Source organism: Neopsephotus bourkii, unplaced genomic scaffold, assembly GCF_033783945.1.
Source record: "Neopsephotus bourkii isolate Nb327-2 ecotype Australia unplaced genomic scaffold, CSIRO-AGI_Nbou_v1 NB_1526, whole genome shotgun sequence".
In the NCBI taxonomy this organism is placed as follows: domain Eukaryota; kingdom Metazoa; phylum Chordata; class Aves; order Psittaciformes; family Psittacidae; genus Neopsephotus; species Neopsephotus bourkii.
This window is the reverse complement of record NW_026902002.1, coordinates 7,156,925-7,181,977: the sequence shown is the minus strand read 5'-3', so window position 1 is coordinate 7,181,977 and position 25,053 is coordinate 7,156,925. Positions and strand designations below refer to the sequence as shown.

The 25,053-nt window shown below is 51.6% G+C and overlaps 1 protein-coding gene across 2 annotated transcripts; it reads right to left on the bottom strand.

The window, feature by feature from the left end:
- Positions 1-433: 433 nt before the first annotated feature.
- On the bottom strand, positions 434-20,219 carry TTLL4 (tubulin tyrosine ligase like 4). 2 transcript variants are annotated; one of them, XM_061370226.1, is made up of 17 exons: positions 18,690-20,215; positions 17,556-17,665; positions 17,073-17,136; positions 15,215-15,339; positions 14,778-14,888; positions 13,934-14,010; positions 12,835-13,029; positions 12,672-12,754; positions 11,498-11,626; positions 10,734-10,856; positions 9,111-9,209; positions 8,424-8,558; positions 7,558-7,695; positions 5,617-5,719; positions 4,829-5,039; positions 2,728-2,798; positions 434-2,193 (listed from the first exon to the last, which is right to left on the bottom strand). In XM_061370226.1, exons 1-17 carry the CDS (start codon positions 19,991-19,993, stop codon positions 2,113-2,115), a joined length of 3,159 nt encoding a protein of 1,052 aa, XP_061226210.1. In that variant the 5' UTR covers positions 19,994-20,215; the 3' UTR covers positions 434-2,112. The 2 variants fall into 2 exon arrangements, with proteins under 2 accessions (XP_061226210.1, XP_061226211.1); XM_061370227.1 differs by lacking the exon at positions 7,558-7,695 and having other exon boundaries at positions 18,690-20,219.
- Positions 20,220-25,053: the final 4,834 nt, after the last annotated feature.

The following is a 25,053-nucleotide window of genomic DNA, read 5'->3' as shown; positions in this document are numbered from 1 at the left end:
GGGCTGCACAGAGAGCTCAGCAGCGACCCCAGCCCCGAGTAATCCCCCCGAAGTGCCCAGCATCCTCCTGGCAGGCGGTGAGACAACACCTGAAAACAGCAATGGACAGCGTGGGGAACCCAACCCTTCCTTCCCCTGCTGCAAGGCTGGGCTGCTCTGCTCCCACTGGTCAGTGATCTGCAGAGAAAGGCCCAGGACGTAAGACAGACCCCAGCTATGTTGGGAGCTGCTCCCCCATGCAGGGAGCACACTTACCTGCCATACGGCAGCAAGAACGACCCCGAGCTCAGGGAGGGATACAGAACGGTGGGGTGGTGGCACAAACCCTGCCTGTACCAGAGCCTGCTGCAGAGTGGGGAGAGCCAAGCTGCTCTACAGATCCAAAAGTGTCAGGGAGGCCCGGATGGGGGCAGATGGAGGCCAGGCGAGCAGCTGAGTGCTAAACTTTAATAAAAACCCTTAAGAAACAAAAGGGAAAATAGCAGAGCCCAGAAGAGCACCAGCCTGCAGTCCCCATACAGATGCTGCAGGCCACCTGGGAGAGCTAGCAGCCCTACTGTCCCCACAACAAACTCCACAGCTGGTACCCATGGTGTCTGATGCACATGACCCAAGCTTCACGCAGGCCCCAGGGTTTGGCAGGGAGCAGCAGGGAGGATGCTGGCGCAGGTGTTGAGAAAGGATGAAATGGGTCGGTTTGAAGACCCTGCTCCTTCCAGAGGAGCAGAGTAAGGAGTGGCTGGGGACTTCTCCAGGGGACGAGCTGCAGTGGGGCAGGTGCAGACTCAGCTCCTCACAGCTCATGGAGACACAGGCAAACCAGGGCTCAGCCCGTGCTGGTCAGGAATAGGAAGGCCAGGCTGACCCGAAGCTCAGCCAGCTACCATGCAGCAAATAAACCACCATGTCAGGCTTTAAGAGCAGCCTAGGAAAAAGGCCAGACAAAGCTCAATTGCCCAGCTTTGCTATTTCTTTTAACGATGGAAGTCACACCAGTCTCTTCATTACTCAGTAGAACTTCCCTCTCTAAAAACAGCCCCCCAAGTAAGTGTGCAGTGCAGGTGGCTCCCCCAGTCCTTGCTCTCTGGAGCCAGCTTCTGTCTCTTCCTTTGAGGTAGGTTGAGGTGTCCCCAGGGAGGGACCGCAACTGCGGGGTCACATCACCAAGGTGGTGTCAGAAAGGCAGCCAGCAGGTTTCTGGTTGGCTCCACCACTGCACTTGTTGAGAGGTAATTTCTGAGCAGAGCTGGGCTCCAGGCATCTCTTGAGGCCCTCACCAGCTGAAGACAGGAACGTGCTGCAGGAGAAAGGAAACCCTGTGCTGCTTAGGGACAGTGAGAAAAGATCAAAAGGGCCATGGTGCAATGCTCATCTACAGTATCTTTATACAGAGAGACAGGGCTGCCAGGCTCACCTATTCCATCTCCTATCCCAGGCAGCACTACTCACCCCAATGGACACCCCAGGCACTGATGGGACTTCAGAGTCACAGCTTGATCTCCCTGCCTGCACAAAAACCCAACTCCATCCTGGCCTGGGCACAGCAGCAGGAATGCCATTCCCCTTAAGACCAGAGGTGTGTGCCTGCCCTCCACTTTGGCTCACCCAAAGGAACCCCAGTCCTTCACCTCTCTGCAGGAAGCTCTCAGGGCCAGCAGCACCTATTTTTCAGCCCAGCTTTGCCCAGGGAAGCTAGCAGAGTATGGCAGACCCAGAGGCATCACTGTTCCTCCAGCCCCACGCTGCAGTAGAGAGCCTCTGCTCACTGCTGGCCATATCAGAGCCCACAGAAATGGCACAGGTCTCTCTGAGGAACATCTTTTCAGCATGTCCTGACCACGACAATCCCAAACATCACCCACTCCCAGCTGTTCTGGGCCTCACTCCCACCCAAGCTGGGTGCACAGTGCTGAAGAGACATGCCTAGTCAGATAGATCATCATTCCAGCCCCACCAGTTGGCTCCCCAGGGAGCAGAGATTGGCTGCAGAGCCTGTAAACCAACCTGCTCCCCTCCCCTTAAACAAAGCTGCTTTCCCTGCTGCCACGTCTCTCTCAAGACACCAATCCTAAAACCACACTGAATATCATGCATGTCACAGCCACTGCAAACTCACCCCATATTGTCCAGTTCGCTGAAGCCATTTGCTTGAACATTGCTCTTCTGGAGGAAGAAAGATTTTGGCAGTGACCACTGCAGGAGGAGAGAAAGACAATCAAATGGCTATTTCAGTTGTGGCAGTCTGCTGTGCTCTGCTCTAGTGTGCTTCAGCCTCACTCTGCTGTGCATTGTCACTGCCACCACACTGTTCCCAGAATAGCAAACAGAGCAGTCTTTGCTCTCTGCTTGATGAAACCCTCTGCTGTAAGTGGGAGCAGAGCATCTCCAGGTCAAGAGTGGGTTTCTTTCATTGCATCAGCCTGCTGTAAGGCACAGGAGTGACAGACAGAGATGGCTCCCTCACGGAGGGGAATAAATGGCAGGCCAGTTGCCAAATATGTAAGGCTGTGCCTAGTACACCCAAGGATATTCAGATGCAAAATACTTCAAGATCTGATACTCTGGGTGGACTCCGCTTTGGTGGGAGTGAAACATGTGAGTTTCCAGACTCCTGGAGGCCTTAAGAGGGCAAACAGGTAGGGCAGGAGGTAGAACAAGCAGGTGCTCTGCCGAACTCTACCCAGGCAAGCTACCACCTCTCCCTAGCTCATCCACAGCCATACGCACCATCTGGGCTAAATCCATTCCTGCCCCAGTGTGGTACCCTTTGACACACCAGTTCTTCAGTAGCTCCAGACCTGGAGAGTGACACAAAAGAAGTGAGAATGAATGACCAAGTTCACAGAGAGTTAAGCCTTCCCTGCTCAGGGGCCACAAATATGCTGCATGGAGTGAACTGCCCAAACAGTACATGTTATGCCACAACTACTTAACCACGTGCCTGAGCCCAGCAAACACGGGGTAAACCAAGGGCGTTCACCCTTTGTACAAGTGAGCAGCAGCATGTGTGCTGCCGCAGTGCTGCCTCCCTCCCAGGGAACCACACGCACTGTGCAGCAGGCTCAGCCAAGCACGGAAACTGGGGCAACACAGGATTTGCCAAATGAAACCAGACTGGGCTGTCCCCCTGAGCCCGGTGCCTGCCAACGGCAGCATCTGATTTGGGCTGCACCAGTGAAAGTTCTTATCGTACAAATGTAGAGCAGCTTTGCTGTCACCAGCCCCTTTCCCAGAGGAGAGCAGCTCAGGCAACCTTCTCCTTGCACAGCACTCTGCAGCACCCCAGCACATCATCTCCTCCTTGCACAGATCCATCTGGAGCTCGACATGATCTCCATCTCTGACAGAGGGCAAGGCTGGCACAGACATTGCTCGAGCAAGCAGAGCCATGTGTCCAACTGCACTGAATAGGTTCCACTTCCTCCAAGGCCTCCTCATAGCTGTCCCTACCTCAACCAAGCTCCCTGCTCTCTGCTAACACAGAAATACTGTGAAAGCCAGGATTGCTCCCTTCCCGATTGATTTTTTAAGAGCTTTAAGGCCATAACACAAGCTAAGGGGCCTTGAGATTTAAGAACCAGCAGAGCAATGGCCAGGAACTTGATGCTGTCCAGCTGGGGTTACTGTGATTTGCTATACGATACTAGCCCTGGCTATAGGAGGAATCCTTGCTGTCCAGACTCTGCTCTTCAGTGACCTTTCAGCAAGCCCCAGAACCTTGGAAGAAACCCCCATGTGTTTGGGTCTGCGGGGAGCAGGGCAGCTCAGCAGCTGTGCTCTGGCTCTCTGCACCAGCCCAGGCTTTGCACCTTGCTGGCCAGGGAGAGAGGAGGGCTACAAGGAACATACATGAATGGGAATGGGCGAGGGGGAGGCTGGGTTTTGTTCAAACATGAAGAACAACGAGGGGATAGAGCACATCTGCTCCCTGGGCTGCTTTGGGGAAGATGGAGCACTGGCCTGAGAGGCAAGGTTCAGGGCAGCACTTCAGTGCAGACGATGACAGGATCTTTCCTTCAGCTGACAGGAGGACATCCAGCAAAGGTATTAGCGAGGCAAAGGATGACACATGCTGACAGCACAGCTGGAGAGGACTATGAGGTTACTATCTCCCTGTGAAAGACTGTTACTGACTCCTTTGGTATTTGCTTTAACACCAGTGAAAAGTAATAAAAGCATATTTTTTCTTCTCTGCCAGCTCCTGCAGAAGCCTCTCCAGCTAGATCAAATGCTGAAGAGAGAGCCATGAGCCTCTACTGCTGCCCTGACAGAGACAGCCCTGGGTGGGAAGGTACTGGTCCAGCCCACCTATGCTTCATTAAAGAATGGGGTTTTATTAAAATACAGGGTTGTGTCCTAGAAAGATGGAAATGACAGCTAGATTTCTAGTGTTTAGGAAAAATTCCTCTCTGTTCACACTGACAGTTTTTCATCAATTAGAAAGCAGCAGGAGACCAGGGAATAGGCCAAAGTTTTCCTTCACAGATCACCCGTAATGAGCAAAGCCCAGTGACTCCAGCTGTTTCCCCTCAGAAAAAGGGCAGATGAAGAGAATAAGAGGCCTGAGCTAGCCAGGCTGAAGGCAGAATCCCACCCTGCTTCAGCCTCAGGCCACCTAGAAGTCCTGCATTTACCTTACCAGAGCAGTCAGCACCCCTGGTCAACTCAGAATAAGCTTTTTGTGATATCTGAAGCAGTCTGGGAGGGTAACACATTTCCTATGGCTAGCGTGCAAGCAGGCTGCTCCCCCTCAACGTGTGTAGCTTACAAGTCTCCCACGACTGCCGGCAGGCAGCCTGCCTGACTCAAGTGCCTCAGATGCAGTTACCTTTGTGTTTATTCAAGTAGTATTTGAGCTCCCACTGGGTCACCAGGATGTTGAAGTAACGAGGCTGCTCGAAGAAGTGCAGGTACCGCATGGAGATGTGGGTGGGGAACACTCGCTCAAACTGCCCACGCCGGGAATACTCGTCCTCTGTCTCCACCAGAATGCGAACATCATCTGGGGTCAGGATGTCCAAGACAGAAGAATAAAAATCCTGAAGACAAGAGCAATCCAGGGTCAGGGAGAAGCAAAACTACACTTTGTTGGCTTCCTTTCTTCCCTCCTCACTCCTCAGAGTCCCTCAGGCAGAGGTCTCCATCTGTCTGAGATATTTGGGACACACAGAAAATGGAAAAAATCTAGGCTCAGTGGTGACAGCAACGCTGATGAAGCTGAGGAGATCCCCAGTTCTTCAGCCCAACCTGTCTTACAGATACTGCTGGGTGGCACACAAAGCAAGTGCCCTTGATAACCCCCATGGGGACAGCAGGCAAAGGATACAAGAGCTGTGCAGAGACAGGAGGAACAGGTCAATGCTCAGACCTAGTCTGGGGACTGGTGGGTAACATGCTTCTCAGTACATGCCTATTTTAATGTAAAGATGAGCCAGTGTGGCAGTGGCTTAAGCAAACCCAATTTATTTCTGACCAGCTATCTTGTAACCCACTGGAGTCCAAGTGCTCCCCATCGTGTGGCTGTCCCCACAGAGGGGCACAATCTGGAGAGGGACAAGGGCTGGTTGGGATGGTGGCCTGGCAAGATGGCACAAGTATCGGAGGAGACTGTTATACCTGGTCAGGTATCTTCTGCATCAAGTAATAGACCTTCTTCATCTTCTCAGCTATGAAATGCTCAGACATTGGCTTGGGCTTCTCCTTCAAAGCACTGCCCATACTGAGGACACAAAAGAGGCAGCAGAGCATTTAAGTGCAGAAGACAAAATCCTGCCATGGCAGAGCTGTTCCCAGCAACTTCTGTGAGAGCAGTGACACCCTCAGGAAGATGCCATGGAAAATCCTTTCTCTAAGGATTTCACTAGTTCCGTGATAAGCAATGTACCCACAGCCTTGTGCATCAACACAGGACCCAGGAATGATGTGGAGAGGGGAACTGGGAGGGCCCTGCCAGTTCCCCACTAAGGCATTTCAACATTCCTCTGTTCAAAGGTCAAGCATCTCATCACACCCACGCATGGTGCAAGAAGGCAAAAGACACACCATGACCCAATTCACAAGTACTGTGAATTGGGTCACAGCGGGATCTCATGGGACCTCATGTTTACATCCTGCTTGGAATGCAGTTTCCTAACTATAACCACAGGTATGAGCACTTGGTATTGCATAAGGCAAGAGGGAACTCATAGATCCAAAACTTCCTCCTGCAACATTCAAGAACTCTCAAGACCCAAATTCAGCTCCAGCTCCACATGCCATGGGAAATCCTGGCCTTTTGTACGATCTGGCCAGCAACCATCTAAACTATTCTAAGCACCCAACTGAACCACTTGGGGATATTAGAGCCTGGGAGATACTTGTCCAACACCTTTTAACCCTATATCAACATGCCTAATTTATGCCGCTGCTGCAAAAATAATTAGTTGTGTGTGGATCCAAATGAGGAGAGCAAAGCCTCGAGGCTGTGCTCTGTGGTGCTCAGGGAATATATAGATCTGCTGGAACAGTGCCTATATGAAATAAACCCTTAATATCCTTCCCAGGGCAGAAGATGTGATTAAGCAAACTTGCTGTTGGATGCAGGAGCTCTGGTAATGCATCATCTGAACTATGTTAAGGAACTGCTTAATCCCTGCAGGTCCCTCTGAAAACACCTTCCCTTCAGCACCTCCTCTTCAAGCTAGGAAGCAGCGTGTGATCAAAGTACCACAGATAAGCTGGCGAGAGATTCCCGCCTGGAACAGGCCGTGCTCCAAGCCTTTCACTTTGCTGAAGGCACAGGGCAGGCAGAGGGCAAGAGTCCCACCTTTCAGCATGCCCATACAGCACTGTGTGCTGGTGCTCAGGCCAGCAGGCTGCTCCTCCAGTTACTTATGGCCAGTAGCCACTCTGCTGCAGGGAACAGGACTGGTTTCCCCCTCAGTCAGGTTTGAAACCAGTGTAAGCCCAAGCTGTGGTGAAACACAGAAGGAGCACGGGCCTAGGTGGACACATGTCTGGGAATTAGCCTTATGCAAGAAACAGTCATGTTAGCTACCAGGTAAGACAATACACACTCTTACCCATAGGTCTACAGCCTCTGACACCTGCAGTCCTGCCTAAAGAACAGATCACTTCAGCCTCTGCAAAATAACAGGTGCTCCTCTAGCTTAAGGCAAAAGCACATCAGCCCTGGAGCAGAGGGTAAGCAGATCCAGCCTCAACACAGCCAACCAAGCCTCCAAGCAAAAGCTGAAGCAGTGCAGCAGAGCATCACACTAGTTATGGCAGGAGGAAGGAGAAGAAAGCACATGTCAACTAACCCCAAAGTAAGCACAAATTACACTGGCTTAACTTCCAACTATGAACCTGCAGAGAGGGCATAAATCCTTCTGCCTTGCAGAGACCACAGGAACCAAACACTCAGGCAGTCATGCAAGTCCCTCAAGCCCATATCTGAAGGATCAGGAAGCACAGGCTCTCAATAGCATAAAAATAAGCATTTGCTTGGCTGCAAGCAGCCCCTACATTAAATCCTCCAAGAAAATAAGCCTGCCACTGACAGAGAAGGGGGCTGACCTGGAGGTAGAACCACTTCTTGTCTGTGGCCTTGAGGCCACGCTGTCTGCGCTGGGAAGAACAAAGCCAGCAAGGTTGAGGAGGTCCCGGATCATCTGGCCCTTGATGCTCACATCCAGCGGGGAGTTGGTGTGAAGGCTGTGGGGAAGAAGCATCACAGTGCTAGAACGGAGGTACCAAGCCTCACAGCCCCAAGAACACACCCTGGTTTAATACCAAGCGAGGTACAAAATCCAGTCTGTCCTTTGCCTCATCACAGACAGACATGAGACACTAATAGAAAAGTCCTGACAACAGCTCTTTGAATGGGGGCTCCCCACCAGGAATGGTTAATTTCTCCACCTCTTCCCAGATTTGCTGGAAACAAGCAAATACATCCTTAGAGCCCTGTGTGGGACCATGACTCTGTGTCCAGCTCATCCTCATCCATCTCACAGGCAGGAGAGGCCATGCTCGGGTACAAGGCAGCTCCCAGCCCTGCCTGTGCAGCTGACATCATGCAGTCAGGTACAGTCAGCAAGCAAGAAGCAGTGCACGAGGCACTGGAGCTGCTGATCACTTCTACCCACGCAAAGAAGAAATCTCTGCCATCACCTGTTCCCTACATTACACATCCCTCCTTGGTCTTCCTTTTTTAATGTACTCCTCCCTGGCTCTACCTGGAGCATGCCCAGCGAAGCATTCTGAGCTGCAGATGGATGCTGCTCTCACAGACAGGGAGGACTTTGATTCCTGCAATCTGGAGAGGGAGACTTCAAAGCCCACAGTGTTTTAGCACAGGGTGCAGGAGACATCACGAGCCAAATTCACTGTGTGGTAAAAGAAAGGACATTATTCACTCTGCTATGGCTCAGAATCTGCTTTACCTTGGGGAAATGTTGACCTCTAAGATCCAGGGCTTGAGGTTTTCATCCAGCATGATATCAAACCCAAACAGCTCATGGCAACAATATGGGCGACGCACGTACATCTTCACCAGGCTGTTCACGTAGGGCTCAGATCTGCAAGCCAAGGAAAAAATTCTTATTTCCAACAGTCAGACAGCAGAGCTCTGCCTGTTCACAGCACACACTGCCAGTTCCAAAAGCTTATGCAGACACATGCTGCAGGAGCGGGTGGGCTGAGAGACCAATGAAGGCCTGTGAGCTGCTGCTGCACTGCATATGGAGCCTGCGTTGCATCCTGAGCAGCTCTGCTCTACCAGGCAGGATCTGCTTCTCAACACAAAATCCATCCTGCACCAGAGGACCTTTCTTCTCAGGCACCCTGGCCAAGCAGGGGAGTGGGTGGCAAGCTGGGCAATGCTGGGTACATCCCACCCTTCTGGCCTCCCCCCTGGGACCCAGGAAATGTAAGGTCTGTTTACCCAGTGCAGTTACTGCAGCATGAGTGCAAGTAACAGAACAAAAGAAAAGATTCAGAAAGAAATACTGAAGCCAACAGCAAGCAGTAGCATTTAGATTAAAAGGACTGGGCTGAGAGGAGACTGGGAAGCCAGAGGGATCAGGGTGCACAGCACAGCCAGACACAGAGCAAGGAGTTCCAGGACTCACGCAATGATGGTTTTGATAACGATGTCCTTAATCTTCTCCAAGATGGCCTCACTATTAACTCCCTTTTGGTTCAGGTAACTCCAGAGAGCTTTGAGTGCCCTGGGAGAGAGAAAGTAAAGAAAGTAGCTTTGTAGCCCATTGCTTCCCAGCCCCGCCAGGAGAGTGAAAGCAGCAGAGGGGAATCTTAACAAAACTCTTCCCTGGCACAGCCATCCTTCTGCCATCCTCAGACCCCTTAGCTCCTCGTTGCTGCCCTGCCCAGGTTCATTCCTGGTCTTGTGCGGCCCAAGCTACCAGGAACGTAAATGTGTCACAGACTTGTCCCAGCACTGGAGGAATAGGTCCCAAGTTAGCACATGAGCAAGGTAAGTCAGGACCAGATCTTTTCTTTACCCCACCTTCTTGTCCTCAACAACCCTCCCCTTCCTGCAAGCCGTCCCCCACAGCACTGCAAAGCAGCTAAGCAGGAATCCAGCAAGACCCCTGTGTTTTAGCTAAAGCCATTTCACTGAGGCTTTGGGGGTGGAGAAACATTTCTGAATGTGTTGAAAACAAGATGGTAGGGAGGAGCATCTCTGCTTTTATAGAAGTTTCCCACACCACACCAAGTGCTGCAAACTACCCTGACACTGAGCCAAGGATGCTCAGATGTTGCTCAAGTGAGACCATGTGGCTAATGGCCAGGAATCCAAAGGTCATGCTTCCTGCATAAGAGATGGAGTATATTACAGCTACTCTCATCTTTAATGTGGAAACAGCCAGCTTTGACTTGTATGGCAGTACCAAAACCCCACACAATCCCACCCCCATGGGATTGCAACCACTGGGGGACAGCAGCCCCTTCTCAAAGTCTCAATGGACAAACAGATCACTGAACAGCAGGTCCAGGCCTTAGAAAGCAATCCTGCCACAACAGCAGAACTTCTGCAGCTCCCTCTGAACTGAAGTAGCCCTGCCCAGGCCCATGAATCAAGAACTCTATCCTGCACTATTTTTAAAAGATTTCAAACACCACTGTGGAATCAGAGACAAGTGCCTGGGGCCTTGGATCAGTGCACCCATGGGACAGCAAGGAACAGGAACTGCTGCCAGGCTGCAGCCCTTCTCCCAGGTACCTAGAAATGGCACTGCTGCTCCTATTCCCTCTGAGTAGCACATAAATTACCACAGTTTTGCACCAGGATGGCCCTTTTCTCTGCCTCCCCAGGGAAGTCAAGAATGAGATGGGCAGAAGCTCCCTTCTAGCCTTCACAATTACCCATTTGAATTCTAGCAGCAAAAAATCAGATCCTGCTTTAACCACATCAGATCACCCTTGCAGTATGGCAAGCAGATGAATGGGCACAGATGAGAGCAGAGCTGGAAGCAGGGAACAGCACAGAAACAGGCAGGATGAACGATCAGCACAGCCCAAGCAGCAGCAGACAGGATGAGTCACAAGCTAGGGAGAACATTCAGATTTCATTGACACTAACCGATGCTAAAATCACTGCCCCTCCAGTTTCCTCAAGCAGGAGCACACAGTGAAGGAAGCACCTTCACTTTTCAGGTAAAAATACTGAAAACAGGCTGACTTAACAGGCAACAGAAATTGCTGCCCTGTGCCCTAAAAGCAGCACCTACCACTTGTGTCCCTGACAAGCAGTCTCATCCGAGTTGGACTTGTACCCCGTGTTCTTCTTGTTCACACTGTAGTTGGTCAAGTGCACAAACTTGTTGCTGAGGCTCTTAATCGAGGAGGAATACCTGAAGGAAGCAACAGAGGCACAAGTAATATGAGCTTGAACTGTCTGCCTTCAGGCCCACGGGGCAGGCAGAAACTCTTCTCATCTCAGACCACCCTTGGCCACCCACCAGCTCTGCTGCCTCCCCTTCCCAGGCTGCCTGAAGCAATCCGTCTCCTGGGCCCAGGGCTGATGCGACAACGCATGAGACAGAGCAGGCTGCCTTGGGACAGTGGGATGCAATCCCACCCTCACAGCATGTCCTTAAAAAAGATCAGAGCCTCAGTAAACAAAAGCAATGACAGAACTGCAGCAGCCCGAGGCAATATAATTAAAACTGGAAGAAACATCTCAGTTTCTGGTACACCAGCTCTTATGGAGTATGAAGTGCAGACAGCATATTGCAAGAACTGCTTTACACTCAGCTGATCTTGCCTTAGGAAAGGTGGATAAATGAAGTGTCCTTTCACATTCCTTTTCAATGCTCACCTGCAGTGACCCCATGTATTTGCAGACTGCTTCTTAACCAAGCAAGCTACAGCTTTAAGCATGTAGGGTGCTACATAGGATGACTCCCTCCTGCCCCAGCCGAGGTGGGTACCACAGCCACACATGCCTCACCTCTGAGGCAGCCCCCCAGCACTGTTCTCCCACACAACCTACTTGCAGCTAGCAAAGCGAACCAATCCATCCTTGAACAGGTAGACCCTGAGGGGATCATAGCAAGTGACGTAAACGTAGATCCTCAGGTCAAACTTCTTCCCGCCAATGAGGTAGGGTTTGTGCAGGTATCTGCAGAGGGAAGCAAGCACCAGGGGAGGGTTATGAGTTCCATGTGGAGGAATATCTCCAAGCCCCATTTCAGAAGGCTTGGAAAAACAGGGATTAATGCAGAAGCCCTTTTGTAGAGCATTTCTAAGTGCATCACAGTGAAAATGAGAGAGAAAAAAAGCTCCCCCATACAGTATTCCTTTCTGCTCAGTTCCATTTTGAAGATATTTTCCTGGCTCTAAGACACAGCAGCTTTTCCACACCCACCAGACTGATCACAGTACTCAGGAACATTTAAGACACGCAGTATTAGATGCAGTGTGCCACAGATGGTTTGGTTCAACAAGCACAAACAGTTGGAAATTTTTATCCAAATAATTCGATTCTTCAGCCCACAAGTTCAAGATTTTTCCATAGGAAAGCTCATCACTTTGCACAGAAGCAATCAGGAAGAACAGACAAGCCAACACAGCAATTCCCTGTCTGCCAAACACTGGGCAGATTTCTTGCCCTCATAAGATCCTTCCCACAAAGCAGCCTCAAGATAGGCTATTCCATTTTTTCTGCAGAAGAGGGAGGAGATTCCAGAAATCTTGTTATTTCTAGAAAATCCTCTGGCCAACATCCACACACATGGAGGCTCTTACTGACGCATTCTGACTTGGATAAGAAAAGATCTTTGACAATTGCCACCTTTTCCCTGGGACTTCGCTTCCCACTGTTCTTGTGGGCACTGGATAAGGTCTGTTTGCCTCCAAAGATGCCAAACCCCAGGTTACAAAGCAGTGTGAGCAGGATCACAGCAGAGCTCAAGCTGACCAACTGCCACACAAAAGCTCCAGAAAGCCTCAGGAGCCAAGTTTGTAAGCGAGACCTCAAAAATCTTCACAGAGACAGCAGCTCTCTGGTAAGCCCAGCTGCAGCATCACACCCAGGCAGATGGGAAGCTTCCAGATGTAAATCAAGTGCTTCTCTGCCACATAGTGGCAGAGGACCAAACCCAGCCAGAGAGACTGAACATGAGGAGGTCCCAGGCTGTGTGTTAACCTTGCTTTCCCCCACTCACCTCTGTACCAGCAGTGGTCTCCTTTTGGGGAGCTGGCTCCATTTATGGATGACTTGGATACCGATGCCTCTTGCTGATGCTGGCTGCAAAACACAAGTAAGAAGGGATCGAATCTCCCTGCAGCTACAATGGGACAGAGGATTGAGCTCTGCTTTGCACTTACTGGTTTCACAATCCATTTCTGGCGACTAGCTCCTTCCTCCCACGCTTTCTTGAGTAATTTGATGTCCTGAGGCAGGATGAAGGACTGGGGAAAAAAGTTAAACTCCTTCTTCCCACAGCGAGCCTGCATTTTCAACAGGTTGCGCCACAGACGGTCCTTTCTCCCAATTTGAAATGAGCCAGGGAAGTGATTTAACTGGAAAAGAAACCAGATGCTGTGAGATCTCACTGCTTCCCACCTTCCTGCCCACCCCTTGCTGTTCCCTGCCTAGAGGATATATCCTTTCTGAACACAGTGCAGGGTAATGTCCTTTGCTTCCCTCCCAGGATTGCATCAAGATAGGAGCCATGTGCTTCTGAGGCCCTGCAGGGACAAAAACCCACACCAGCTACAGAGCCAGCAGCAGGTTCCTTGTTTCTTCTGATTGTCTAAGCAGCTGCAGGGCACTAAGCCTCAGCCTTTGAGTTTCTTCTGGCAGTATTCTCCACCCCAGTACCTTCCCACTTGTTTCTAAACTGTATGCCAGAGTCCTGCCTATGCAACACAAGCTCTGGGGACAGACAGACCCTGCAGCAGGACAGACACAGGGCTGGAGGCTGCTAACTTCCAAACATCGATGCTGCCTCAAGGCTGAGCAGTTCAGAGCATCACAAAACAAACATGTATGTGTGATGGATATCAAACCTCTTGTCCCTTGTGTGTTCCCCAAGCTATGGGCCAACCCTTTGTGATACAGCCCTCTCTGCCAGCCCCTCTGGCTATGCTGGCATAGGGGGCACTGGCCCTACTGCTCAGTTCTGCCAAAGAAAGGACTGCTTTGAGCAACAATATCTGAATTTAGACGAGCTCACAAGTGAACATGCCTTGGCTACAGCCTCAGTCTGTACAAAAGCCATCCTCACAGCACAGATGCTCACCTAGCTGCCCCTGTCTTTTGAGCTCATCTCCCAGCACAGGAATGCCAGCTGCCACGCTTTGGAAGGGATCATGTGGGGACAGCCTGCACAGCAAACATCTGGGCTTGAAAACAGGGGCACCCAAACTGCTCTGAACATATTCTCCATGCACTTGAAGGAGGGTAGCCCAAAACATCACCTACCTTCTGGTGCTCCTTGATGGTTCTGAAGCTGGGGGATTTCATGTGGTGGCCCCAGTAACCCAGCCAGTCATTGCTTTCTGCAGGAAAACCAGATAAACCATGACTAAGTACGCTGCCACCCACAATCCCCTCTAGCCCACCAGCACCCCACCTCCTGGAGCTAGCAGAAGTATGCCAGGGATGCTGCACAGAATAGCACAAAGCACTCATACTGGATACTCCAAAGCTGCCAAATCGAGAGCTATGAGTGGGATATGCCCTCTGTGTCCCATTAATAGCCCCAAAACAGCCTGTGCAGGGGTTTCCCAGTATACACAGGAGCCCCGTACGTACTCTGCGAGATCACGCTCCAGGGCATACATCGTAGCTGCAAATGCTCAGTGCTTCCCCAGCCCCAGCCCTCTCCTATACATCTCTTCAGTGTCAAGATCCCAAGCCTGAGAACAGTATGGCTATGGTCAGAGAGGATGACTTTTTCCTTAACACATGAAGATAGGATGCTGTGGTGCTGGGGTTGGCACCACATGAGTGCCAGGCTCCTTAGAGTGGCAGCACCATCTAGAGGCATAGCTCAAACAAGCCACAGCACAGCTCTGCTGCCTCACACACTGCCTCAGCTCCTGACAGTCCACGAGTAAGTCGTTGTTGCCCATGCCAAGGACAAGCCAAGAGGGAGATCAGGACTCACAGAGCTCAGATATCACAGGTCAGACAGGCAGAAACGGGAACCGCATCCTGCAATGCCCAGCTCTGCTCATGACAGGCAGCCTGCCTTCTCATGCCCACAGGCTAGAGGCAGGGGAGGACAGGATGTGCCAGATACTTCCAGCCTCCCACAACTTACTTTTGCTGACTCTGAAGTGGGATCTGCTAATGATCTGCTTCACTATATTTGGTGTGACTGTGCACATTTTCCATCGCAGCAGCTTCCTCTGTTCCCAAGGCAGCTTTTCCACTAGGAAGGCAAAAATGACAGAAGGAAAATGAACACAACAACTTCCCTAAGTTCACTGCACAGGAACAAGGCCTGCAAGGGAGGATGCACAGGCCCCTTCGCAAAACTAGCATAGAACAGAGGACTCCGTGGCTGGGGGAGTTCCAGCAGGCTGGAACATTTGGTGGCAGCCTGACTCATTCTCCAGCCATCGTTTTACTCCAGCCCTTTGGATCTGACAGTGGTGCTGGGCCTCATCAAAGTAAGGGATGCTGTGTGCTGGCACCGCTACTTGCTAATAACAGGCTGGCTGCTCTCACCCTACACAGTAACATACCCCAGCTCACCTGCCTCATCCCGAGTACTGAAGTAGAGAGTTGGAGGCACATTAGGGAACAAACTGGAGACAAGAGCTGGTTTGAGCACTTTCTCCTGAGCCTCAGCAGGCTGGGCCAGGCACTCGATGCACTTCCTAGGACAGATAAAGCAGTAGGCGTTTGGCTAATGGTAAAAATGAGCACAGGGATGAAGAGGGAAGCCAGACAAAGCCTTGTTCCTGGTAGCAGGATTTGCATCATTGCCATGTGGTGCAAGTAATGGGTATTAAAGTTAGTAACCCAGTCTGCAGCAAGGACAAGGGGGCGAGATTGCAATGAATGCACATGCCAAGTGTTGTAACCCCCGTGGGTTTTGCATTTTGCCAGGGCAAGGGGGTGGAGTCTGTTACACGGCAAACCCCATAACCTAGTCCACAGGAACAAGTGGTGGAGGTTGTAATATATATATATATATATATATATATATATAAAATGATTCAGCTTTTGTAATCCCTGCAACACACCAAAACCAAGAGAAAGAGGGACAGAGTTTTACTGACTGTACATCCCCTTTCGTACCACAGCAATCCTTAGCACCAGGGAGGAAGGGCAGAATTTATAATTTATCTATTCAGGTTGGAATGATGCTAAAAGTAGCACTTATAATGGACATATATTTAAATATATGCCACTGCAGCCAGTGGAAGAAGCCACACCAGATATAATCCACTAAGGAACTAAGAGCACCAAAAGAAAAGGAACCACAACACATTGACCCCAATCTCCCAGGCCACACCTTGGCTAACTGAAGGAACTGAGTGTAGCCTAAGGGGTTTAGAGACCAGGATGGGGGTGGGAGTGGAAAGAAGAGTTTTCCCTAAATCTTTGTACATATACATCTGTTCCAATACCAGAATCAGTAACTCAAAGTTTATCAATTGGCAATAAGTTATATTAACATTCCTTGACACAAAATTGGGTTTGCCCACAACAGACCAAAGACAGCAGACAGCAGCAAAGGCTTTGAGGCCAGCCCAGCTCACAGCCCACACAGAGAAGCGGCCAACTCCCTCCTGCAGGAGGCATTTGGCCCAAGTGCTGCTTTCTCTCATCTGCCCCTGGAGGCCAACCAGCCACATCCTGACAGAAACAGCTGCTGATCCAATTTGTCACCTCTGCAGGACTTTCACAGCCATGTGTGAGCACCCTGCAGCACCCTGAGGTTCAACACTCGCTTGCAGGCAGTCTTCCTTGTCTCCCAGGTGAGTTATAACATGACAGAAAGCAGCAAGTTGTCAGGCAGAGAGCAAAGCCTGAGGCAGCCCTGCTACAAGGAGCAGCACAATTGCAAAGACCAGCTCCCATTGCTGGATTGGCAAGAACAGGTCCTACAAAGGTCTGCCAAGAGTCAGGAAGGCAGAGCTCTGGTGACTGCAAGCTCACAAATCCTCCCCAGAGAAACCTGCTCCCAAAATCTAAAGGAAAACCCAGGCTATAGGACTTCTTTTTAGGAGAGACAGGACGCTGCAGAGCTTTGCAATCTCTGGCCTAGGATGCCTCCACTCTGCTTCATCTGCAAGGCAACAGCACTGCAAGAACAGAGTCTAATCCAGTAAGCCTAACCCAGCAACTAGCAGGGGCAGTGAAATTGAGAGCCCTGTTTTGATGTGGTAGATATATCTCAGCACTTTGCAGACTGCTGCCTGTAGCAAGAGAAGTAGCTTTGGTCTGCAGGGTAGCAAGGGAAGCTCATTTTGGTAGGGAAGCCTGTTACTACCTCCACTTCATTCCCCTACATGCTACAGCCCTCCTCTGTCATCAAGGAGGGCAAAGACAGACAAATCTGGACAAAGGTGCAAAGTTCAATATACTATGTACTGCTACTAACCTGGATATAAGAGCCACGGATGCACTGGATGACACGCCAGTCACAGAGGAAGCATCCGAGTCACCTGCAGATGGGGACAGAGTCAAGTTTTATCTCCACAGGGAGTGAATGCATAGTTATGAGGGGAAAAGACAAAACAAATGCTCCAGGGGACAGACCCTTCCCAGCTGTCCTGAATCATTGGATCCTGGGTTTTGCCTACTTGGTGGCATAAAAGGGGTGGAGCTGACACTGCACAGAGAGGAGATGTCTAAGTTTTGGAGCAGGATAGTGGTGAACCCTAGCCTGCTCCCCAGTGGGATGCATACAGTTCCTCCTTGCTGCTACACTGCTTTTGGGTTCAGCACAATCTCTAGGTCATCCTGAAATGACAACATGAATGTAAGACAGGAGAGAGCTGTGCTCACCCCCAGCTCCCAGACAGCCCTCACACTCCCCACCTCAAGGCATGGAGCACAGCCTCCTCAGGGAACCAGCACTTACTGTCCTCGTCTTCCTCCTGACTGCTGCTCTCATCCAGGCCATCAGGAAGTTCTTCTTCTGCTTCATCCTGGGGATGGCTCAGCTCCAGTGGGGACTGCTCAGAAGGGATACTGGGACAAAGGACATCACATCAGAAGGAGTGGCACAAGTTTTCAAGGGCCAAAAGACCCAGAAGCCCACCAGGCAGTATGAGATAACGTGGACAGCAATGATATCACTGCACTCCCTGGTGCTGATGTACAAGCACTAATTGCAGGCTAGCAAGATGGAGAGGTCCCAGAGGAGCCAGAAAGAGGCACAAGGACACCATCTCCCAGCAGGAGTGCACAAGCTCTGTGTCCTTGCTCCCTCCCTGTCCTGCATCAGTTTTGCATACCTTTAGGAACCCATGTCCCTGCCCAGGAAAGCCTTGCTGGACCTGGCTCAAGAGCAGGCTTCACCCAACACACACGCAGAGCTTGCCACAGCAGGTAGGGCCCTGTGACTGTCAGGACTGAGCTAGAAATGCCACACAGCAATTCTATGCTATGGCTGAAGGAGAAGATGGAGGGGCTCAGAACCACCTGCATCAAGCTGGGGTAGGAGGAAAGCTCCCCCTGCATCACAGAATCATAGAATGGTTTGTGTGGGAAAGGACCTTAAGATCATCAAGTTCCAACCCCCCTGCCATGGGCAGGGACTCCTCACACTAAGCCATGTCACCCAAGGCTCTGTCCAACCTGGGCCTTGAGCACCGCCAGGGATGCAGCATTCAAAACTTCCCTGGGCAACCTATTCCAGTGCCTCACCACCCTAACAGTAAAGAACTTCTTCCTTATATCCAATCTAAACTTCCCCTGTTTAAGTTTTAACCCGTTACCCCATGTCCTATCACTACAGTCCCTAATGAATATTCCCTCTCCAGCATCCTTGTAGGCCCCCTTCAGACACTGGAAGGCTGCTGTGAGGTCTCCACGCTTTTCCAGGCTGAACAGCCCCAGCTTTCTCAGCCTATCTGCTGCAGCTGGGTTCTGCTCAGGAATGCAGGCCATGGTTACCCTTATTGGCACCCCATAGCGGCCACAGTGCATCCTCTCCCAGCACACACACATGTAACAGCCAGCCCAGCCCATACTGCCACCTGGCTCTACTCACTCGAGCTTTCCTGGGAGCATAGTGTGGGCCCGTTTCTCCTCTCTCTCCAGTTGGATTGTGGACATCCGAGTTGCCACTTCAGCGACGGCCACAACATGCGGAGGATCTGCTCTCACTGCCCTGTCCCCGGGGCATGAGCTCGGTGTGCTCACACGCTGGCAGCCGGCACCACGCTCAGGAGAGGCAGCAGGCAAAGCCAAGGGATGGACACTGATATGCTTAGTGCAGCCAGCAGCAGCATCGGTGCCTGCAAGGCTCGAGTTACTGTTAAGGCAATGGCTACCTGGCTCCAAGTTGTGAGGAGTGATGGCTTCTTTTGGGGTGACCTGTGCTATGATGTTCTGCCTGCACTTGCTGTTCCAGCTGGACAGGCTGCCCACGTTTGTAAGGGCAGAGCTTCGGGCTCTGTGTGCGAAGCCATTGTGTGTGGCAGTCTGTATGGCCAGCTGCTGCACAGCCTCGCTGATGCAGATCTCTGGTTCCTTCTCTTTTACGCTGTGTGTTCTCCTCTCAGCATCTTCCCATAAACACTGGTCCTTCCTGAGGGTTGCACTGCTAGGCACAACAGCCACAGACGGGACTGCAGTTTGCTCCAGTGCATGGTTGCTGCTTTTAACTGCTCTGTTGACCATGGTACTGGTGGAGCTGTCTCCATGCCTAGAGTGGGACCGTGAGGTGGTGGGGATGCTATGGGTGTTTTTCACCTTCTTGATCTCCAGTGACTGAGGGAAAGGCACTTTAGCACTGCTTGGCCGTAGGAAGGAGGTGTTATTGAGCTCTGGTCTACAGAAGCCAGAAGACTGCTGACCTGAGCTCAGGGCAGGGCCTTTGACCCCAGTCTCAGAGCGTTCCTCTGCCAGTGCAGGTTGCAGGCAGGGTTCTGTCAGCAAGGAAGACATCACCCTTCTTGTGGTAGAGCCGGTGTCCAGAGGGCTTTGGAAAGGAAGCTCATAGGGCTTAGGTCTGAGGCAGGAGCATCGGTAGAATAGAGTGCTCCTGCCTGGGTTCAGGCAGGGTTGGGCTGAGGATGGGCTCAGGAGGGCGTCTTCACTGGGGCATGTGTGGCATAGTGATGGTGAGCACAAGCAGGACTGCTGCAGAGGGATCCCTGAGGGCAGCAGGCTGTGGAAAGCACTCACATGCGTCCTCTCTAAAGTCCAGATGGGTTTTGCCTGCTGCCAAGTGAGGTGTGGCTCAGCTCTCCCTGCTGAAAGGGTGCCAGACTCAACCCAGACACTCTTCTCTTGTTTGGGGCCTGGACTAGTGTGTTTGGGTCCTGCAGAGGCCATATAGAGCCACAGCATATAGGCACAAGTGAGTCAGTCATCTACAGCAGCATCCTTGCTGGCCTGAAACAAAACAGCATGAAAGGCACTGTTACCCCGGCAGGGCAAAGCACCTGGCCCAGCGCCCAGGCAGGGAGCAAGGGCGGCTGCAATCCCCACAGGATGAGAAACCACAACTCCATCCGCTGAGCTCCATGAGAGTCTCCTGGGACCAAGACAAAGAAAGAGCTGGCATCTCAGAAGAAACTAGAGGACACAGAGAACAACTTAGAGAGGGCCCTGGGGAAAGTGCTGTGCACAAGGAAAGTCTGTGCCCTGCAAATGTGCAGGGGTGCATGGCTGCCACCAGGGCCACATGCAGCAGCCACATGCAGCAGCCCCAGCATAGCAGCTCTGGCTGCAAAGAGAGGGACACCACCTGCCTTGGACCTGGCATGGCTGCCTGAACCCACTCCCACAGATCTGTGTCTCCAAACCGCACCATGTGCTCCACCACCAGTCCTCCCAAACCCAAACATCCACTTCTTTTTCTCCCCCCCCCACTCCTTAAGGCTTCAGCTCCCAAGGTCACAGAAGTAGGTGAGATCCTCAGCCCTTGCTTTTAAAAGGAATGCTTTTCTCACTTTTATAACCCCATAGAAAAGCTCAGTGAGGACTGAGGGCATCCTAAGACCTCAGGACAGAGAAAGCAGCAAGGAGTAAATGCAGGGCTGTTCTAATATCAGCAGTTGGGGTTGCAGCAGAGACTGGCAGTACCCCACACACGTTCCTCCCCATTGCAGTCCTGCAGAAAAGACTCTTTCAAGGAGCAACTGGCAGACCACTGAGCTGCAGACAGGTGTCCTGGATCCTCCTAAAATGAACTATTGCACCATACCCACAAGATCCTCTTGACTTGAGGGGAAGGGAAAGAGAAAAGAAACCATGTGCCAGGTATTTGTCTTGCTTTAACACATGCCTGGAGGGCCCCTGGATACAGGTGTGATAGGAATTTGTAGGCTGCCTGGCTTGCTCTTCCACCTGCCAGCTCTCACAAGATTGCATATTTAAAGGAAAAAAAAAGGGCATAAAAATGAGGGTAAGCACAGCATCAACCATCACCTCCCAGTTTTCTTATAATACATGCACATGCTCCTTTCTCACCTGAAAAACCACCTTGCCACCGCAGCAATATATACTGCAGCATAGCTAAGAGACCCTGGGATTGCTCGGTAGCACCACGACACTTGCTCACACCTACCAAAGGGCTGGGTCAGACTGACCTACACCCTCCAGACCTTCTCAACCTGTGAATTACACCCCAGTCTCTAGCACAAGCAGTATCCCAAAGAGAGGCTGTACAAGGTGGGAATGTCCCACACAGGATCCCAGATGAGCTATATGTCCCCAAGGAGCACTGCTGCCCTGTGAAGCTCTCTCTGCAAGAAAGCATGGAAGGGGTAAGGTCCACTCCGTACTCATGGCCAGGACGGGGTGGCTGCATCCTTCTGCGAGCTGCAGCCAAGCGGGACTCAAGAGCCGCGGGGCAGGGAATCCCACATGCCTTACACAACGAGGCTGTACCGCACTATCCGATCGCTACCCTATCTGCTCCCGGCAGCAAACCCATTCTGACATTCACAGCAATTAGCAGAGAGCAAAGAAGCTGCGGCTCACATGCCGCCACCCGCCCGGCTCAAGTTTCCCTTAGTAAACAAGTGAGTGGCTTCCGCCACCAGCCCCCCTGGAAGCACCCAGGTCCCCAGGCGAGTTCGGGACACAAAGCACCCCCAACACACCAGCGAACGTACGTGTGAAAAGGGGAAACAAAACCAGGAGGGGAATGAAATGTCCCCATGTCCCTGTCTCAAAGGGGACTGTCACTGCAACACCATCACACATGCTGCCAGCTTGGCCATCGCCTGTGCTCTCACCAGGCTGTGAATGACCTTGCAGAACCAGGCTGCAGTGAAAGCCACCTGTGCCTCATCTCCACCCGGCTTTACAGCTATCAGTGGATCATCCTGCTATAAAAATAAGTGATTTGGCCTAATGAAGCTGTTACAAGGGACATGAATCCTACAGCCAGCTTAGACAGAGGTGTGAGTATGTCAGCAGCAGCTCTGAGTGACAACAGCAGCAGAGATGTGACCAGCACAAGCAGGGGGGTACTGCCAACACGCCTGCAGGGAGAACACGCTGAGCCCTTCTCTGGAGTTCTGTCTGGCACGGGGCAGGGGTGCCCTGGAAGCAGCAGCTGTAGAAGGAAGTGGCAAGGCCTTTTGTACAGCTTCCAGGCAACTGCTGGCCAAGGGCTAGTAACCACTGCTGTTTCCCTGTGGGGATGCAGAAGCACAAAGCTGGGGGCAGGAAGGATGAAAGGAAGAACCTGACCCTGCACTGGGCAGGCCACGATGCACCCAGTCTGGCAACACCACTTCATGCTGCCCGTCCTTCCCCTTGTCCACACTCCTGTCCCACCTGCAGTGTGCCAGCACAGCCACCTCTCATGTCTGCCTGCAACCTGGGTCCTGTTCTTGCTGCAAGGATAATTCAGCAAAGCAGCTGATGAACATCCAGGAGAACCAGCAAAGATGAAGGCACTTTCACAGGCTGGGCCGTGGACACAACAGGACAGCAGCTGCCACATCCTAATGGCTCTGGGCATGAACCACAGTAAATCCCGGCTGGTTACCAGTGAGGGAAGTTCCCCCTTTACGTGTAACTTGGTCAGTTTTGGCGTGGAGGGAAGTCACAACTTGATGCAATCCCTATCTCTGCCAACCCAAGCCTGCGGCAAAGGAGCAAGAGTCCTTTCTGCTGCTTGCAACAGCAATAAAACTACACTTGGAAATTTCATTGTAGAAACATGAGCTGGGAAAAGCCCAGGACGGGCTGGCTGGGCTGAAAGTCAAACTCAAACGTCATTACTAGTAATTAATGGATTTTGGCTTGGACTTATTGACACACAAGATAGAGGCCAAAGCTGTCACTGCTGGTGTGACCATACAGCTGCACCCACAATTATTTCTCTAGCACCTTTAAGTACTGCTCACAGACTTCAGGACGTCAGCTGGAGCACTGCCACTGCCTTTACGAATGTCACCTCAGAGGCACGCAGGGGCCGCCTCCTGCACAGCCTGTGGGCACCCACACCGGGTGCCAGTGGAAGGTCCCTTCCCACAGCCCCAGCCTCCCTCAGTGCATGCTCCCCTAAGGGCAGCACGGCAGCTCCTCGCAGCCCCGCTTCTAGAGGGAAAGGACGAGGCTGTAAGAGCCGGGTGTGCACATCATACCTCTGTCACGTGAGTTGAGCTGGGGAGGTTATTTTAAACACAGCTGCGGTGGCACGCTTAAAATAACAAGAGCTTGCAAATGGATGAGCTGCACGCTGACCTGATAATGTGCTGTCAGCTTCACGCAATCCGAAGTCACAAGTGGGGGTTGGCAGGCTGTGATTTGCTATTGTTTTCTGTGCCATTGCAAGGTGAAATTTCTGTTCCTTGTCATGACAAGGGGTAACATCTTCTTTGAAATAAGACCTGAGGTCACACCAAGTTCCTCCCTTGCAGCTCTGGGGCTTTTGATTAAAGCTTGAACAACCGAGTTAACAGCAATGCAAAATAAAAAGGGTTTAAAACCAATATCCATTTTAAAATAAGGGTTTGTAACCCCTCAGAAAAATGTAAAACGTCCAACAAGATCAACTGCAGTGTGGTAAAACCAACTGACCTGGAGTGCCTAAAGCCGCTCTTACACCTGGTACCCAGGTACAGACTCCTGAGCTTCAACAGCACGGAAACACTCCTCACCTACGTCAGCTCCTGGAAACAAGAGGCCTCGAGTGCAGTCACACACAAAGCAGCACCTGAGGCCACCCACAAGTTCAAGCTGAAGAGCAGAGGGTCCTGCTGGCCAGAAGCTCACGAGGACAAGAGAGCTGAGAGACAGCACAGCTACCACACAGCCTGGTGTGGTGCTTGGCCACACAGCCAAGCATTGCTGCTCCCTCCAGGCTGCAGGATTGTCCTGCAGAACCACATCTGGAGTACAACAGGGCATAGGATGATGACTGATTTCTCTCTTAATCAAGACACCAAGTTTTTACTTGGCTACTCAGGCCACAAAAAAAGACACCACTGAGAAACCACCCACCATGGGGATGTGTCAGCAAATTCCACCTGCATCATGGGATTATGTTTGTGCCTGGCATCTGCACTGGTGCAGGGCCAGTCATTTCAGTTCAACAAGCTGCGGTGCTTGACCCCCGCTCCACACTGAACAGAGAGGGCATGAGAAGTGCATAGCTGCCCAAAACAATGCTTTAACTAAGTGGAGGCTGCCCTGCAAGAAAGTGGAGCAGCTCCAGCGAAGGCTCCCATTCCCAGATGGGAGGGACAGAAGGAGGGAGAGAGAGAGGCAGACCTTGCAGGCAGCAGGGTGTTGAACTAAGCCACTGGAGATCTAAAGCACCTTCCTACTTCCTCAGTTGAGATTCCTAGTGGGAGAATTATGCAATGTGCCCTGGGGAGCACCTAGCCACCAGCCACAGGAGCTGACAGAAGGGAAGCACAGAGCCCTCTGGTTTTAGGCAGCCTGGGCACACCCTCAGCCTTTGGCAGGAAAATAAAGGTGGAAGGCTGGAGGCGAGTGGAACATCAACTGTCAACACATACTGAGGAGGCAAGAACTGCCCACTTAGTTCAAAACACATAAAACACACAGTCCATCCTCTTTTCTGAATAGTTTTTTCTGAAACATAATCTGGAACTGGAAGAAAAACCTCCCATGTCTGTCCTTTAGTACATGCTAAGGACCCTTCCATATCTTGGCTGGGGTGGAAAAGATTCTTCTGAAGGCACTGCAACCACCTCACACCATAGAGCAGCCTCCTGGAGTTCAAGAGTGGAGCAGAAACAGATTCAAGTTGGGAAGAAGCCGCCAAATACTCCCAGACTTGCTGCATGGGAAGAACTCGGGAAATGCCAAGGAATGGCACCCAGCCAAGTCCATATGGCAGCCAAAGCCCTCAACCTCTGTTGGTGACACGTCTCCATGCAGGCACCGTTATCTGGGAACAGTGGCATTTGGCTCAGTCA